The following is an 18,228-nucleotide window of genomic DNA, read 5'->3' on the forward strand; positions in this document are numbered from 1 at the left end:
AGAGCACAGTTGCTGTGTTTGCCTAAAAAAATTCAATATATATAGACACAGGTCATAAGCTGGGTTTTCTTTTTATATATATATATGTAATCCGTTATCTTAAGCCCACTCATTAAAGGAAGGTAAGCATTATTTCAAAAAAACTTCTTTTCTTTGAAATATATATATCTGGCTATTATTGCTCTCAATGCAAAAATTGCTTAATTCCATTAAGCAGCATTTCTTAGGCTGTTGTAGGATCATGAAAGAAAATTAACATGCTGAATTGACAGAAGATGCTTCATCATATGAGTACAGGAATAACAAGGACCATGCTCTGAGGGGCTATTTCATGGTCCACCGGGACTGTAGATGAAAGGGTAGAATTAGAATAGAGTGCGGATCCGATGAGAAATTCATTTCCATGCTTATGTTTATACCTTTTCTATTTTTTCTTTTTTTAATCATAAGTTTAAACCTTTTCATTATTACAGGCTCATGGACCAAGAATCCGGTCTTTTAGGCCATCAATCAATTCCGCTTCCTCTGCACTAGTCACCATTCACCTGTCTGGAAAGACTTGAATGCTCATTAAACGGCCGCGTTTTCAACGGTTCATGCTGTTCCGGCCAAACTCCCCAGTCCATCCGCCTTCTTTAGTTATCTGCATGCTTGATGAAGTTTCCTATTTTAGAATTCAGTGAATGCAATCGGTGAATTACTATGCACGTACTAGCAAACGTGTGTTTGATCTGTATCCATTTTTCTATTTTATTTTCCCGAATTTTTTTGCTATTTCCGTAAACAATCTTTCTATATTAGTTCAGCCACACTGAGCTATCAGTAGGATACCCATCAAGTGTTGGGTGAAAACTCACTTTGGATCCTTGCAGACAGTATTGTTGAAAAGAGATAGTCATGAACCGTGCGAAATTAGTTTTATGTGTACCACAAAGCAGATACAATTGGATAGCCATGTTAAAGACTAAAAGCTATCAGTATGATAGAAAATTGATATGATGAGCTAGCTAGGAGATTCTCATTGACCACCATAATAACAAAACAAGAATCGTGGAGCCTCTCAAAGTTTATGTAATTATGTGGGCAAGTCATATTCATGTCTGCTTCACTTGTCAATCTACCCAAGTACCCATTAATAGTTTGAACACATTAGATTCAACCTCTACGTAACCTGAGCACCTTTGTGTTGCAAATTTGACATTGCACTTGCTCCTGTAACTACTTCAATAAATAATAATAATACTTTCACTCTAAACATTCTAGTTTTCTTGCCTTACACTTGTGGCCTTTCATCCTCTTTCTGTTGATCAGAGCCTCTCGTGCATGTCGATTGGGTATGCAGGAATCAGATTCTCCAACTCACTTGAATTTCTTCCTTCTACATTACAGTGGAGGCGGAGAGCTCCGTCATGTGCCAAGGATCCCAATGTGTGCTTGGATCCCGAGAAGAACCCACATGCTGTTACCAAAGACACCTTGAAGGATCCCAACAATTGTGGGGCATGTGGGCAAACATGTGCCTATGGACTTGTATGCTGCAATGGAAGGTAGATGTGCGATTATGGTGGATGATTGGTCAGTCAAGTTCTTTAAATAATTCCCTCTTTCTCGTCTCATGGCAATCTTTTTTCTTGTCCAATACTTCTCACTGAAACAGTGCAACTGATTTATGGTTGTCTACTGTTGGGTTTGGCTACTTCCTTACATTACCACTTGCTAAAAGTAAAAGCTGCAGTCTCATGGCTAATACCTTAAAAGAAAATAGATTAGAATTAACTCAATCCACAAACTAGTTTAATGGTGGCATTACCTTATTTATAGTAATAACACTGCTCCTCACTGATTGCACTGAGTTATTAATTATAAATACAATATTTCAATTGCATCATTAGATGAGCAATGCAATAAATAAGTATTCATAGCAGAGTTCATTTATTGCATCTCTCACTCTTTAGTGAACAGTATATACAATTGTACAAAGTTTGGCAACATCACTGGCAAACTTGTTCTTGGAACCGTTGCATTTGCATATCCCCATGTAAGATCCCCACAGCCTTTGACTTGAAGGATCACTTGTTAATGACTAATTGCCAGAGTTGGTATTTATCTATCTCCATTTCTCAGATATCATTGCCTAAAGGTTCAGATTTTTTATTTCAAATTTTAACTTTTTTTTCGTTGTACAACTTCATAAATAATAGAATAATGGATTTGCTTAAACATCGATTATTTCTCGTTAAATATTATTTAAATACTAAATTTTAATAAAAAAATAACTTAATTTTAAATTTTTATTATTTATATAATTGATATGCCCTACAGCATGTGATTATGGTATTTCATCCTCCTTAAAAAAAAAAAAAATGAGTCCATCGTCCTTGTCTCTCCTATTTTAAAATGTATAAACGAAAATGGTAATTAGCTTATTCTTTTATTTTGAAATTATTTTCTCAACTCTTATATAGTTATTTTCTCATTGTCTAGAGAAGAAAGCAATAAGGTCTACAATATAAATTCAAGTCTGGAAGAAAATCAAAAGAAAGTTGCAATAGCCTTTATCTGGGGCATGTCTCAAGTTTTGTCTGGAAGCTCTTAGATATGCCAGAGATTGATCCTGACGTGATGACCTACAAGTTGAACATTTTTTCCGAAACCAAGCCAGTGAAAAAAAAAAAAAGAGAGTTTTCGGAAAGCAGAAACAACAGGCTATGAGAGAAAAGGTGGAAAAGTTAGAGGAGGCTGGATTTATTAGGAAAGTAATGTACCCATAGTGATTAGCTAACACTGTGTTATTGAAAAAAGTCAATGGGAAGTATAGAATATATATAGACTTCACTAATTTAAACTAGAGCTGTCCAAAAGATTATTATCTCCTCCAAGATATTAATAAAATGGTCGACTCTACGGCCGGTTTTGATTACTTATCGTCTTTAGATGCTATGTCGGAGTATCATCAAATCTCTATGGACAAGTTCGATAAAGAAAAGACCTTTATAACAGAAAACGGAACATATTGCTACAAGGCTATGTCTTTCGGGTTGAAAAATACTGGAGCAACATACTAGCAGGTGATAAATAAAATTTTCAAAGATCAGATAAGGAGAAATGTAGAGGTGTACATCGATGATATGGTAGTTAAAGCTAGACTTTTCAGCAACACCTAACTGATTTAGAATAGGTCTTCTGAGTACTGCAGCGACACAAAATGAGATTGAACCCAGCGAAATGCGCTTTCTTCATTAGTGGAGGGAAATTTTTGGGCTACATGGTTGGTGGACAAGACATAGAGCCAAACCCAGAAAAGGTAGAAGCTATTATGAGTATGCTTGAGCTGAGTTGTGTAAGGAATGTATAGAGACTCGCGGGAAGAGTGGTAGCACTTAACAGATTCATGTCTAAGTCAGCAGAGAGATGTCTACCCTTCTTGAAGAAGCTACAGAAAGTCCTGAACTTTGAATGGTCGGAGGATTGCCAAAAGGCCTTCAAAAGCCTTAAGGAATATCTCAGCTCTCCACATATGCGTAGCAGTCCCCTAGTAGAAGAAGAGCTGTTGATTTACTTGGCTATGTCCGAACAGGCAGTAGGCGTCGTACTAGTGAGAGAAGGGATGGGGATCCAGAAGCCCGTCTTCTACGTCAATAAGCTACTTAAAGATACCGAGGTCAGATATATGAATATTAAGAAACTAGCATTTGCTCTGTTATTAGTAGTGAGAAAATTCAGAATGTATATGGAAGGCCACCAGGGAGTAGTGATGACTGATCAGCCCTTGAAAAAGATCTTACATAGGCCTGAAACTTCAAGACGGATGCTAGCATAGTCAATAGAAATCAGCCCGTACTGCCTCATTTACCGATCTCGGACTGTAATCAAAGGTCAAGCCTTACCTGACTTTATAGCTGAATGCTCCTTTAGCTTGGATAAGAAGGAGCAAAATAATGCACTGCTGAGTTCAGTGAAAGAAGGGGAGGGGAGTCAGCGCCAGCATGAATTCATGTGGAATTTGTTTGTAGATGGGGCATCGAGCTCCACAGATAATGAGGTAGGAATTCTGCTGAAGGGCCTAATGAGTTTAAAGTATGCTATGTCTTGCGCTTTGGGTTCCTGACGCCTAATAGTATGGTAGAATACGAAGCTTTTCTGAATGGAATGTAGATAGCTTCAGGAGTGGGGGTAACCAACCTCAGAATAAGTAGTGTTTCTCAACTAGTAGTGAACCAAGTAACAAGAGTGTACCAGGCAAAGGATCCTATCATGCAGAGATACTTAGCCAAAGTACAAACTCTAGAAGCCCAGCTCGGTGAGCAAAGATTCATTGTCAAATACCAGAGAATACCTCGATAAGAGAATAAAGAGGTAGACTTACTCAACAAATTGTCTGTGGAAGAGTTAGAACAGCTCCCAGATGAAGTGTATGTGCAGCAAATTGACACCCCCACCTTCGAAAAGTCAGCCTCCATCATACAAATTGATGAAAAATGAAGCTGGATAACCCCATACCCAGAGTATCTCGAAACTGGAAAATTGCCCGAAGACAAAGCAGAAGCTCAGAAAATTGCAACTAAAGCTGCCAATTATCAAGCAGTAAGAGAAACTCTATATCGAAGAGGAAAGTCCAGCCTATGGTTAAGATGTGTAGACCCAGAAGAGGCAGCCAAGGTAATCTAAGAAATACACTAGGGGGTTTGTGGAGTTCACGAGAGAGCAACCACATTGGCAAATAAGATTTTTCGGCAAGGGTTCTACTGGCCTACAGCAATGAAAGAAGCCAGAGAATTTGTAAAGAGATGTGATATTTGCCAAAGGTTTGCCAATGCTATCAATAGCTGAACTATGCCACAGTCAAGTATATCAAGCCTGTGGCCATTCTCGCAGTGGGGGATAGACATTTTGGAGCTATTCCCTAAGACTGTGGGGCAAAAGAGGTTTGTAATTGTGGCTATAGAGTACTTCTCTAAATGGCCTGAGGTAGAGGTTGTACCTTCCATCACAGCTCAGAAAGTAATAGATTTTGTATGGAGCAACATCATATGCCGGTTTGAGATACCCAAGATGCTCATATCAGACAACGGAAAGCAGTTTGATTGCAATTCTTTTCGAGATTTCACAAGAAACATGGGCATATGGTACAAATTTTCCTCAATAGCTCATCCGCAAACAAACAACCAATCCAAGATGACAAACTGAGCTATTCTCCAAGTGCTAAAGAAATAGTTAGATGGTGCTAAAAAAAACTGGACAGCCTAGCTGCATAGCATCTTGTAGGCATTCCGGACTACACCTCAGACACCAACAGAGGAGACACTTTTCTCGCAAGCATTTGAGACAGAGGCTGTAGTTCCTATAGAGCTGCAAATCCCTACTCTCTGCATTTAATTCAATGATGAAGATACCAATTGTGAAAAATTGAGAAGCAACCTGAATGCCCTAGAAGAGATCAGAAATGAGACACAAATATGAACAACTGCTTATTAGCAGAAGGCAGCCTGGTATTACGACTAGAAAGTCCATAAAAGAAACTTGAAGATTGGGAACCTAGCTATAAGAAGATTAGAAGCCACAGGGAAGAGAGCAACTGTAGGAAATCAGCGGCAACCTGGATAGGACCATTCAGAATTGCCAAAGTCATTAGACCCAAAGTATACAGAATCAAAGATCTGTAGAGAAATCCAGAACCTCATGCCTGTAATATTCAACACCTAAAGAGGTATTTTTTATAAAGATGTACAATGTAACTGTTATGTCTAAGGTATAAATAAATTGTCTTTTTTACTCCCAAAGCACTTCTGAGCAGATGATAAAGACCCTTAATGAGTTAGGTGACCAGTCTCAAAAATAATACCGTCGACACCACAAAACTGGTTGAGGAGTTGAAAACTCCAATGAGGTGGGTGACCGGTATCAGAAATGGACCGTCGACACCACAAAACCGGTTGGAAAGACGAAGCCCTCAATGAGGTAGGTGACCAGTCTAAAAAATAAGATCGCCGACACCACAAAACTGGTTGAGGAGATTGAAGACCTCAATAAGGTGGATGATTGGTCTTGAAAATGAACCGCCGGCATCACAAAGCCAGTTGGTAAGGCGAAGTCCTCAATAAAGTAGGTGACCAGTCTCGAAAATAAAATCGTTGGCACTATAAAATCGATTGAGAAGAGGAAGACCCCAATGACGTAGGTGACCAGTCTTAAAACTGGATTGCCGCCACCACAGAACTGGTTAGGAAAGCGAAACCCTCAATAAGGTAGTTGATAAGTCTCAAAAATAAGACTGCCGACATCACAAAACCGGTTGAGAAAAGAAGACCCCATTGAGGTGGGTGACCGATCTCGAAAAGGGACCGTTGGTACCACAAATCCGGTTGGAAAGGCGAAGCCCTCAATGAGGTAGATGACTGGTCTCATAATAAGATCGCCTGCACCACAAAATCGGTTGAAAGGATAAAGGCCAATAATGGAGCCCCACACCAGTAAGGTTTTAACCCAAAAGAAAACAAACCAAGAGATATGATGCCAACTCCAAAAAATGACCTAAGCATACACAAGACTCAAGAAAAAAGATTAAGGCCTGGTTCTGACCTCAAAAAGAGCTCAGTTCACAAGAAAACAAGGTAAAGCCTGGTTCTAACCTCACAAAAAGAGCTTAGTTCACAAGAAAATAAGGTAAAAGGCCTAGTTTCAACCTCACAAAAGAGCTCGGCTCACAAGAAAACAAGGCAAAGGCTTACTTTTGACCTCACAAAAGAGCTCGGTTCACAGGGAAACGAGGCAAAGGTCTAGTTCTAACCTCACAAAAGAGCTCAGTTCATAGAAGAACAAGGGAAAGGCCTAGTTCTGACCTTGCAAAAGAGCTTAGCACCCTTAAGGCTCAAAGAGAAGTAAAGCCAAGGCAAAACCAAAATAAAACTAAGGCCTATTACTAACTTTAGAAATGAATCTGCGAATGTCAAAACACGAGTAAGTAAAAAAGTATAACTTGGGGGCAATATGAACTAAGACATTCGATAAATAAAGAACAAAATATAATAAGTCAGACACTTCACAAACAAAATAAGTGAACGAGTAACCAGCCTAGCACAGCTCGCGGGCCACATACATAAAAGTAGTGTACGTATGAGAATACAAATAAAATTTAAATAGATAAGGAAATGAAAGCAGACAAATAGAGAACAACAGAAAAATTTAAAATTTTATTAGGCATTGGAATGGGTTATAGAGGCAGCAGGGGAAGGGAGAGCAAAGCTGACTAAGTCATTTATAGGATCATTATTTACAGTGTTTTCCCTCTACAGTCCAGAGGGCAAAAGAGGAGGGTTCTTGGGCAAAGGGTTGTCATCCTCTTCATAATAGACTTTCTCATCGTCATATCCAATTCAGGGGCTCGTAGATCAGCCAACGGAGTGGAGAGGGCATCCTTAGCAGCTTTAAGGCCCTAGTTGAAGTTTGAAGTGAACATGTGGAAGACCTCTTTGTATATTCTTTCTTTTAACTCCACAGAGGCCTTATACTCCTCCAGTCGCACTTCACAGGCCTACTGGATTTTGTTCTTCAACTCTGCAGAGTCCCTGTACTTCTGCAACCGCTCCTCACAGGCCTGCTGGACCATGTCCTCTGCAAGGGCATCCTCCAGTAGCGAAGTACGCCTCTCCTCCAGGACAGAGACCTCTTGGCGAAGCTTTTGCTGCTGAAGACGAGACTCCTGTACCGCTAACGTCATGCCCTTCAAGTCCTCGACATATTTATTAAGCTCCTGCTGGAGGACAGTAGAACGAGCTAAAGTCTCATCTCGCTGGGCCCTAGCCTTGTCAAATTGGTGACAGGCCTCCTCCAAAGTGGACAATCGTGCTAAGGCCTCGTCTCACTCAGACTTCATTGTAGAAGCCCATTAGGAAGCCATGGTGACTTTCTCCCTCATCTCCTCCAGCTGCTCGACAAGGTCCTTGATTTGATTTTGAAACTCGATGATATGTCTGCGGGCCTCACCAATGGCAACAGTATTCTCATCCCGGTGCGCCTCAGCGATGCACTAATCCATTGAGTTCTACAGAGACTGGTCTCGGCCATTAATCTCCATTAACACAGCCAAAGCCTGCCAAGGAAAAGCAAAAGTAAAGTCAAAGATAGCCAAAAGAATAGAAATACTCTCGAGGAGGACAAACAACTCACCATGAGATGCACCTCTCTCATATTGTCTCCAAGATCCTTCCAAGATTGAAAACTGAAGGCCGACTATTGTCTGGTGGAGTAGGCCAGATGGCTGACGAGAGCAAGAAGGCAGGGATCAGAAGCATCCGAGACCCCCCCAAACATCTTCTCACGCAGCATCTCAACCACAGAAGCTGGAGTAGACTTAGCAATCACCTCGACGGCTGACTCGCGGTTGTTGAAGCCGGTCAAAAATAACCTTTCTGGTTATCAACAATTTACAACTGCAGATAGTGGTGAAAGGATCAAATCCACAGGGAATTGAGAACTTACCTATTTTCCTTATCAAGACCAATAAAATAAACTGAAACAAAAATAAACTGAAAAAGAAGCAAACTGAAAATGAGATAATCTGAAACGAGATAAAACTGAAAGAAAAATAAACGGAAAGCAAAATAAACTGAAACGAAATATAACGAGATAAAACTGAAAGAGAAATAAATGGAAAATAAAATAAACTGAAACGAGATAAAACTGAAAACGAGATAAACTGAAAGCGGAATAAAAATAAATTGCAGTAAAAGTAAAATGGGGGGTTTGAGATTGATTTGATTAACAAATTACTGAAAGCAATTAAAATAAGCGAATAATAAAATAAAAGAGAAATAAATAATAAGAAAGCTCTAGTTGAAGAATTGGATCCACTTCAGTTGTTGGGATTGATCATTGACACTTAGTTTCTTTTGATTGATTCAATAGATTAGTTATGGAGATGGAAGACGCTTCTCACCACCATGTCTCTCCTTATGATTAAACCAATTAGAGAACGTCCTCTAATTAATTACTAATTAACAAATTGCCAAGGAACGTCCTTGGGTCTCAGGCATCAAACAATTGTTAATTGCATGAAGAAAGAGAGATATCTAATCCTAGCTACTCAAACGCATGAGATGTTGCTAGATCACACAATTTCCTTAGCTTTTACACCAAGTGTTCTTATGTTTGAATAACTCAAGCAATTACGGACTTAAATCATCCAAACTAACATATTATTACTTTGCAATCAAGAATCAACGTAAATCTAAAGAACAAAGCAATATTGAAATCATGAAATTGTATGAATATTGAACAACCAAAAGTTAAACAATGTTTGATCAAGTCTCCCAATCCATAAAACAACTAAAGCATCACTTAATCTTCAACTAGAGTAAAAGGTTTCAGCCTCTCATGGCTGAAACAAAAATAAAAAAAATTAAAGAAAAGAAGAAAGGTAGAAGAAGATATGTGAATCCCGCAGGTGTGTCCGAGGTGGTATGTAAAAGCTGTGTGGAGGCTCCTTATGTGTCTTTTTATAGTTGAAAGTGTTACCCTAGGTCTCCTTGCTGCCCAAGAGGTGCTTGCTGCCCAAGTTGCATCTGAAAAAGAAAGAATCGCGTTTGGTGTTTCAGAAGAGGAAGGATGCGCGCCTTGGCCTTCAGAAGGCAAGTGGCGTCCGCATGGACTGCAGAAGAGGAAGGAGAGCGTGCAGTCATTAATGTGCAGAAGTGGAAAGAAATCTGTCTAGTCTTTCCTTTTTAGGTAGGGCCTTCGTTTGAATTTTGAATGCTGAATGAAGAAGAGGCAAGTGCATCTCCTTGAAATCTTGCTGCCTAAATAGGAAGATTTGACTGCTGCAGTGTGTGCATATCTTTGAATGAGGAAAGAAAGATTTGCGATTTGAATTTCAAATAATCTTCTGACTGAGCTTTCCTTATTTGCTTTTGCTTCTGCACTTCCCTTGTTTGAGGACTTTCCTTTTCTGAAAACTTTCATTATTTGACACTTTCCATAATTGGCTTCACTTTCTGAATAAGGAAAGAAGAATCTGCAATTTGTATTTCAAAGAATCTGTTGATTGCGCTTTCCTTTTCTGGCACTTTCCTTATCAGAAAACTTTCCTTATTTAGCACTTTCTATATTTGAAAACTTTCCTTTTTTGGCACTTTCCATATTTGGCATTTTTTGGCAGTTTTAAGAGCATTTTCTCTAGAATGTCTCTTTACTCCTAATATCTGCAAAACACGATTAAAACTACAAAATTAGGCAGAAAAGATGTAAATAAACATCAATAAGATAATGAGAAAGTGGACTAAAATATGCTCTATCAGCGGCGTTCAAAAGCTCATTGTCCGAGGCAGATGATAGGTGCTCTACTGCCTTTTCCCTTTATCAATTGGAAGGGAAGGGGCTACACCCACAGTTTCCAAGGTACGGGCACGCTTAGCAGCCCTGCCTCTGATCGCAGGTTTTGCAGTCCGAGCCCGCTTAGTAGCCCCGTCCATGATCACGACAGCTCCTATGGCCTGGATAGGTGGGACATCCATAAGAGCAGTCCTGGTGCCCTCTTTCGAGTTACTCATAGCTGACTCGTTAAGCATGATAGGCTCCATAGGGGTTTTCTTGGGAGTAGGAGGAGTCTTGGCAGGAGCCGTCGCTTTAGCAAGGATCGACGTCCTCGAGGCGACAGAGCAAGAGCCCCATACTATAGGCACCAAAGCCAGAGAAGGCGCAGGGGCAGAGGTAGAGTGACGAGTTGCAGAAGTAGAGTCCGCAGTCGGGAAGACCTCCCGGGTCACATCAACTACGATTTTGTTGGCCTTAAAAGCGGCCAGAGTAGCCTTCATACTCTCCCAGGACAGAGTGAAATTCTTGGAGAGCTTGATGGTGCCCATTGATACATAAGAAGCTGAAAAGAAAATACCAATTCAGTTAGAGCCCGAAACAACAAAAGAAAAACATAAAAGGAAAGTAAACCAGAAAAGAACACTAGCTTCCCAGCAGTCCCACAAGTTTGATATAAACATGCACTTTTCGATGTCATACTTCTTCATTACAGAGGTCAGTTGGAGAAGGAAAACTTGATCCACTAGGCTTAACCTAGAAAATTCATTATAGTCCTGAGAGACCTCCCCTCAGGAGAGGTTGACATCCAAATTAATCCCCGATCTCTCTTTTAGCTCGACAACGATGAAAGTCTCGACCCAACCTTTTATTGAGTCCTTATACCCAGCAAATATAGATAACCCAGACTGAGGACCAATATAATAGAACTCATGGGTAGACCTAATAAGTTGGAAAAATGTGCAGAACAACTTAATAGAAGGGGCAAAACCCCAATACAAGCAAACAGACTCGAAACAACACATGAACAAGATGGAGTTAGGGGACAACATCTGAGGAGTCACCCTGAAATGACGAAAGACCTCAATGAAGAAAGGGGTAAAAGAGAAGGTCAACATGAAATCGCGTTGTTTGACAAAAAAGACCAAATTGCACTCTTGTTGGGCGTCTATCAGACCCGCTGGTGGTGGGTAAGGGAAACAATTCTCTCATTAGATAGGGTGTCCTAATTCTATAGATGGTGGTGTCAGAATAGTCGTTGGAAAAGTAATGAAAAAGAGAGAAAGGGGTGATAGAGGACAGCACACCCATTATATCGGGAATTCTAGCAGAAGCCATTAGAAGAGTAGGACGTACCTCAGATTAGAAAGGTAGGAATTACAGGAAAGAGAAAGGGCAAGATAGCAGAAGCAGCGCAAGAGGTAGACCAGCAAGTAAAATCAAAAGCGTAAGCTTGAAATAGGTAAAGGCGAAGAGGAGATGTTTTGATAATAACTCTCCTAGAGCTGTGCGGTAATAATTGGAGTTTCGAGATTTATCCACTCATTAATCATTCATAATTAATGAGCAATTAAAAGGACACTTGATGATAATCGGGCCCTGAACATCCCGGTTCAGACTGGACCTGAACCGAAAAGGTTAAGTCTGAACTATATTAAGACCCAACAGTTAAGTTTGCCTCACATATAAGCCCAAAACTCGCTTTGATGAGTCAGATCGGGCTTGAGCCTACGCATGGGAGGCCTGACCATATTTATCCCTTTGACCCCGTAAAACAATAAAATCCGTAACACCCAGAATCGTGTCCACATGGCGCTAGATGAAAATAAATGGCCGTTTGATAATGGAAAAAAACATAGTACGTCCATATATACGGTTGATATGACTGTAATAAGCTGGTACAAAACATAAAATTACAATTAAATGTTATTAAAAAATAAAAAATAAGAGAAAAACAAATCAAACTAAATTTGCCAAAATATAAGTAGAGCCTAATCTCAGAGTATCAAATAAAATATCCGTTACCCTTATACTCAACAAATTTTGATATATTAATTATACTTCAATAAAGAAATTTGAGATTGTAATTCCATAATAATCTCGATGGCTGTCAGTATGCAGCCAAAGCGAGCCATTGGAGGTTTTGGAGGGGTTCCCCAGAAGGTTATCATCGTGTGCTATCATGCATAGGAAACTTCACAGCACGCGCTATCCAAAAGCATAGAAAATAAATCATTTTCTATATGTGATTATTTTCTTTCTTTCAGATGCGAATAAGTGAAAGACTTACGCGTAGGCCTACTCTAATTATAATTCGATTTTTCCTTCTCCTTTTCTATACATTTATCGATAAAAAATAAAAAAAAAAAACCTACGCCGAGGACACAATTGCCAAAAGGTTTATTATCAGCCTTTAAACATCCACATATAAAAATAAATTCAATTAAATTTTGGTATTTATTTAATAATTAAATAAATTCAATTTAATCTTTTATTAATTAAAACTCATATAAACAAACTTATCATTTTTAGAAAATGGATATTTTGTTAAAGTTAAAAATTTGTATATATGAATCGTTTAATGAAGAATTGAAATTAAAATTTTTTAATAAAAAATTTAATTAAATATATAAAATATCTTTAAGATGCTTTCTGTTTGTTTTTATAATAAAAGGTTTATTTTCAGTCGAAGGTTGATAACTTTTATAATAAAAGTTTCATAATATTAAGTAGTTAGTTAAAATTATTTGTTAATAATAATAATAAAAATCATATTATTAGAATAAAAGTAAATAATTTATATTAAAAATAAAAAAAAAATTAAATACAAATAAATATAAATTTGGGGTCCCTAGTATATAAATTGACACTTATATTCCATACATCAATACAAAAAATGACTCTGTATTTCGAGAATATTGCATAATATCTCTTATAGAGGGGCTTTTTGCCTTAAAAAAAATTTTTCAAACTATATTTACATCGTAAATAAATTAAAATAATTAATATTTATAATAATATTAATATAATTTTTATAATTATATTTATATTAATTTAATTAATATTAATATTAATATAATTTTTATAATTATATTTATATAAATTTAATATATAATTAAATAAATTAAATTAATAAAATATAATAATTAATTAAATAAAAATTAAATTTATAATTTAAATTAAATCTACCGTACTTTAAAAAGTACAATAATATAAATTTTTTTTAATTATTTTTTTACTGCATTTTAAATATGCAATAAATTTTACGCGTTTTTAAAACGCGGTAAAATCACCTTTCATCCTAATTTAAGAAAAAAAATTTTTTGAATCAAGAGTTTGAAATTTTTTTTTTCTTAATTTAAAAAGATAAAAAGCCCGAGAGAGAGACTATTTCTTATTAGCTTCCTCGCAAGATTCCTCTGATGCGAGAGAGTGCCTACCGAGGAAATTCCTTTTTGGGCAAAAGTTTTCTATTCGGTTGTCTGTTCTAATCCTCCCCTTTTTTTTCCATGTAGTAAATTACTTATCTATAAGTAAAATTTAAAGTTAACAAAACCCTACAAATAAATTTCAGATAATATTATCTTATAAGTTCGATAAAATTAGTATATAAGATTAAATTGTCAATTTTAAATTTAAAAATTGTATATTAAGTAAAATAAATAAAATGCTAGTAATTTTTCAAATATTGCAAATTTAGATAATAGTTTTACACTCAATTTTGACAAAATGCTAGTAAAACTGTGCTCAAATTTATCATTTTTGAATTCTCCAAGGAGTTTAGAGTAAATAGACTTTTTTTTGTTAATTTTTACGGACAAACGCGTCCCAGCAGCTATTTTAAGACCCGTTCATGGCCCCATTTCCCATTCGTTCTTAGAAAACCATAACCCCTCCAAGTCCAAGAAACTCACACCAAAATGATAGAAGACAGAGCTCAAGGGCATGGCGGTGCGCCTCATGGAATCATATTAGCAGTTGTAGTATGCACTGTGGTGCTGGCTCCATTCCTGCTTGGCGACCAAGGTGAGGCCATTACTGACGCCATCACTGAGCTCCTAAGTCCTGTGGGCCTCCTCCTCCTCCCCATTATCCTTCTCTTGACCATCCAGTTCCTCTCCTCCGATCGTGGCTCTTTTGTCTCCACCATCTTCTCTACTGGCGAACCTGACACCATTCACCGAGTCAGCGGCTCACCTGTCGGCGTAGCTTTCTTTCTGGTTCTGATCTTGTTCTTGCTTTATAATCGCATGTCCATCTTCGGCGGCGATGATGATTCCGGCGATTAACTGCTCGCTTGCATGGATCTGGGCCTAATCCTTTTTATCCTTTTTTTTATTATTTCCTGTATTGTATACGGTATAGTGAGTAGTGAGTACGTAGATTTTCTTGTATGAAAATGGGTTGGTGTTTTTATGTATTTAGCATTTAAATTGAGGGTATTTTGGTAATCGTAGTGGGAACTGGGAAGTAGGAAGAAACTGCCGAGAACTGGGAAGCTCAATTTATCTCTATATTTTATGAAGTAGCAAAATTGCCCTTGATGGTGATGCTTGCTCATTTTCTCTTGCTGCCAAAATTTGAGGATATTATAGTCTTTTAATATGTGTGCTAACTTCAGATCTGGTAGAAGCCGGTGTATGGGCTATCCCACGTTGGCGAAGTAGTAGGAGCGCGTTCGTTTTGTCATTTGCTGAAATAATTTTATAGATATTTCGTGTTCTAAGGTTGCACGTGAGCACGTGGGGGCGTATGCGTATGCATGTGTATAGAGTTAAGAGTGGGAGAGCATAAAATAGTAGATTGGGGCATTGGGCCAGGTGTAATTAGAGAGGTCATCAGAGCTGACAGGAACATGATAACGGTTCTAAAACATGGAAGCGTCCCAGCCTCTCAGGCAACTAGTTGCTCTTGCAGAACTGCCGTACTCTGAAATCTTGCAAGAACAACACATGTGAGGGTTTTAAAAATTTTGAGCGAGTACAGATTTTTCTTTTTTATTATTATTAATATATTTTCATTGAGATTAACCCTTTATTTAGGAGAGAATTTTCTAAGACAATTGAAATTTTTGAAAGATTAAAAATCTTGAATTTATGTTTAAAAGTAAGAGTTTTAAAAGTAAAAAATTCCACAAATTTTCAATTTCAATATATCACCAATTCAGTAAGTTGAAAAAACCTTCAAATAACTTACCTTAAGAAATTATATTTATTTTACTCTACATGGCTTCTAAATAAAGTGTGATTGGATCAAAATTCGAAGTAGAGGTGAATTTAAGAAATTCATACTATAGTAAATTTTGCATTTTTCGCTGATGCCATTGTAGTAGCTAAGAACCGATTTTAAACCAAGAGGGTCAAAAATAAATTTTACTTGATATTTTTTTTTCTTACGGTTTAATGTTGAAAGAAACGAAAGCATGCGTTAATCCTAAAGTGAAAACAAACCCTTATGGAAGATGGGACTTCATTCGAAATAAGGCTTTGTGAAGATAACCCAAACTAAGACAATCCAATCGCTGTATGATGACCCCACCCAAGAATGAAAAATGGCCAGTGGCATCTTTTTTGGGGTCGCAGTTCATGATCCAAATCCGAATAGATAGGTTCAACATCGATGCAGAAAAGCAACCGCATGAACCAGCAGAATTTCATATTAAGGCAACAATCCTCAACTTATTAACAGACCCATCGCAACTTATTATAGTGAGCAGATTCCAGGACAGTTAGTCCGAGGTTCCGAGATTGGTCTTAATTCACTGTGAATCTCTAAGTTAGGAAATAGTTCTTTCAAACCAAGATAGGCTCTCTGACAAAAAGAAAACCAAGATAGGCTTCACAAATCACTTTCGTTGTTTCCTTTTAATTATATATATAATCCTCACTCCAAGGCAGACATTAAACAAACCCCGTACACAAAATCATACTGTGCCTATTTATTGAATTATTGGTATCAAAAAAGCTCGTGGAATGACCTGTTGAAAAACCCTTGTTGCTGCAATCCTGGAAAGCATGGCATATGGTGCATGACCAAGAATGCTCCTTGCTAAATGCGGCAGATGCACATCACGTTTATGGGACTTAAACCATCTGGTCTGTGGACACTAAACTTCCATGTACGAACTTTCCCATATCCAGCACGTTCTCTACTTGATCAAAATCACACTTACAAGTATCAGCTATGTGAATAGACCTGTAGTGCCAAACCTAGAGCAAAAGACATGTGATGGACACAAATGGTTAAAATCCTATATTCTGCAGTTTACTAACACGCAAGACTATCATGCAGCCAGTAAAATCGACCTAGATTCTTCATCAAATGATTGAGCCGAACATGCAAAGGATAATTTAGGAGTTGGTCACCTTGCTTGGACACCTTCTCACCTGCAGTCCACTCATCCGCATTCCCATATATAAGCTTGGGCTTTAAGAGTATGTGTATACTATTGCCAGCAATGAGAGGCCACAAGCTATCATCAATAACTTATTATGGATGAAAGCGAGCATCTCCATTAGAAAGTTAAGTTCTATTTCTCCATATATTATCAATACTATTCTAATTTAAAGAGCAAGATTCAGCAAAGGTACAAAGTGAAAACATCAGTGAGAAGTTTTCAGAATGATTAAGCAAGCACTTTAATTAGACAGGGAAGCAACTTCACAAAACTTGGTATGGCATAAAAATCGGGACTAAAAAACAACACTCGAAGAAGATCTCCTAATTAATTGATCAAGCATAATTTAGCCACATTTTTATTATATTTTCTACTGTTTATTTACACATTTTTCTAGTTTAATTTGTGTTTTTGATATGTTTTTACAGAAAAGGAAGAAATTGGAAAGTTAGAGAAAAAGTGAAGAAAAAGCTGGAAAAGTGATTGGGTCAAAGTGATTTGCCCAAATCACTCGCAGAAACTGGCCAAATCACTCGCAGAGACAAAAACAGAAACTGGACTGAACCCCAGGAAGCGATTGGGGCAAAATGAGCAAGTGATTTGCCCAAATCACTCGCAGGATTTGCCCAAATCACTTTAATAGCAGAAAATACAGCAGAGGCGGGAAAAGAGCAGAAATTAGAAATTCAAAGAAAAGAAGTCCAAGTCCACTTCAAACACCACAAGATCAGTCCCAAGAGCCACGCCCTTCACTTAGAGAGTTCCATTCTCAATCAAACACAAAATTCAAAGAGGAATCAAAGACTACAAAGAAGACCAAATCAAATTGAGATTACAAAACCCTAATCAAATTGGACTTGGGACTCTCCAGCTATAAAAGGGCAGCATCAAAGGCACCTCAAGATCTCTTTCAGCATCTGCCATCCTCGGAAATTCTCCAGCAACACAGCAGAAACTTTCCTTCTTTCTTTTCTTCTTTATTTTTGTGTATTTTAGTCACCATGAGTGGCTAAATTTATTATTTTCTAGTTGAAGTTGAGAATATTCAGATTTGTGATGAATTGGGAGGTTTAATACTCCATTGTTGAACTCTTGCTTGTTTCAATATTTATGCAATCTGATCTTTTCCTTAATTATTACTTTGCTTTTAGAATCAATAAGGGCCCATTGCTTTTAAATTGCTTAAAGTGATAAATTGTTTGAATGATTTAGATCCGTAATTGCTTAAATTGTTTGAACATAAATATAATCAGTTGCATAACCTAGCCTTGACCACGCGGTTGGCAAGGATAGAATTGGGTTTCTCTAAGTCTTAATGCGATCAACGGTTGTTCGATGCTAAATGCCCCAAGGACGTTCCTTGGCAACTTGTTGATCAGTGTTTGATTAGCGAACGTTTCCTAATAGAACTGGAACTAAGGAGGAATTTGGATTGTGAGAAGCGTCTTCCACAACCAAAACTGATTTATTGAAATCAAATAGGAGTCTTTAATAATCAATGATCAATTCTGAACAAACTGAATTAG

At 37.6% G+C, this 18,228-nt stretch overlaps 2 protein-coding genes across 2 annotated transcripts; both read left to right on the forward strand.

Annotated features, from left to right (window-relative positions):
- The first annotated feature begins 1,323 nt into the window (after window positions 1-1,323).
- LOC110601499 lies at window positions 1,324-5,187 on the forward strand. Its single transcript, XM_021738649.1, has 9 exons — window positions 1,324-1,547; window positions 1,658-1,722; window positions 1,956-2,038; window positions 3,197-3,304; window positions 3,356-3,819; window positions 3,916-4,042; window positions 4,156-4,300; window positions 4,505-4,659; window positions 4,843-5,187. The coding sequence occupies exons 1-9, from the start codon at window positions 1,324-1,326 to the stop codon at window positions 5,185-5,187; spliced, it is 1,716 nt and encodes a 571-aa protein (XP_021594341.1).
- Window positions 5,188-14,162: 8,975 nt separating this feature from the next.
- Window positions 14,163-14,884, forward strand: LOC110601140. The gene has a single exon (XM_021738171.2). The coding sequence runs from the start codon at window positions 14,226-14,228 to the stop codon at window positions 14,592-14,594; it is 369 nt and encodes a 122-aa protein (XP_021593863.1). The 5' UTR covers window positions 14,163-14,225; the 3' UTR covers window positions 14,595-14,884.
- The last annotated feature ends 3,344 nt before the right edge of the window (window positions 14,885-18,228 follow it).

Source organism: Manihot esculenta, chromosome 15 (genome assembly GCF_001659605.2).
Source record: "Manihot esculenta cultivar AM560-2 chromosome 15, M.esculenta_v8, whole genome shotgun sequence".
Lineage (NCBI taxonomy): Eukaryota > Viridiplantae > Streptophyta > Magnoliopsida > Malpighiales > Euphorbiaceae > Manihot > Manihot esculenta.

What these genes read in the sequence shown, in the direction of transcription:
- LOC110601140 (XM_021738171.2), top strand. Translation starts at nt 14,226, where the DNA reads ATGATAGAAGACAGAGCTCAAGGGCATGGCGGTGCGCCTCATGGAATC.
- LOC110601499 (XM_021738649.1), top strand. Translation starts at nt 1,324, where the DNA reads ATGTCGATTGGGTATGCAGGAATCAGATTCTCCAACTCACTTGAATTT. An exon ending in TAGAGCCAAACCCAGAAAAG is followed by an intron (nt 3,305 to 3,355) that starts GTAGAAGCTATT and finishes AGGAATGTATAG; the next exon opens with AGACTCGCGGGAAGAGTGGT. An exon ending in TCAAGACGGATGCTAGCATA is followed by an intron (nt 3,820 to 3,915) that starts GTCAATAGAAAT and finishes ATGCTCCTTTAG; the next exon opens with CTTGGATAAGAAGGAGCAAA.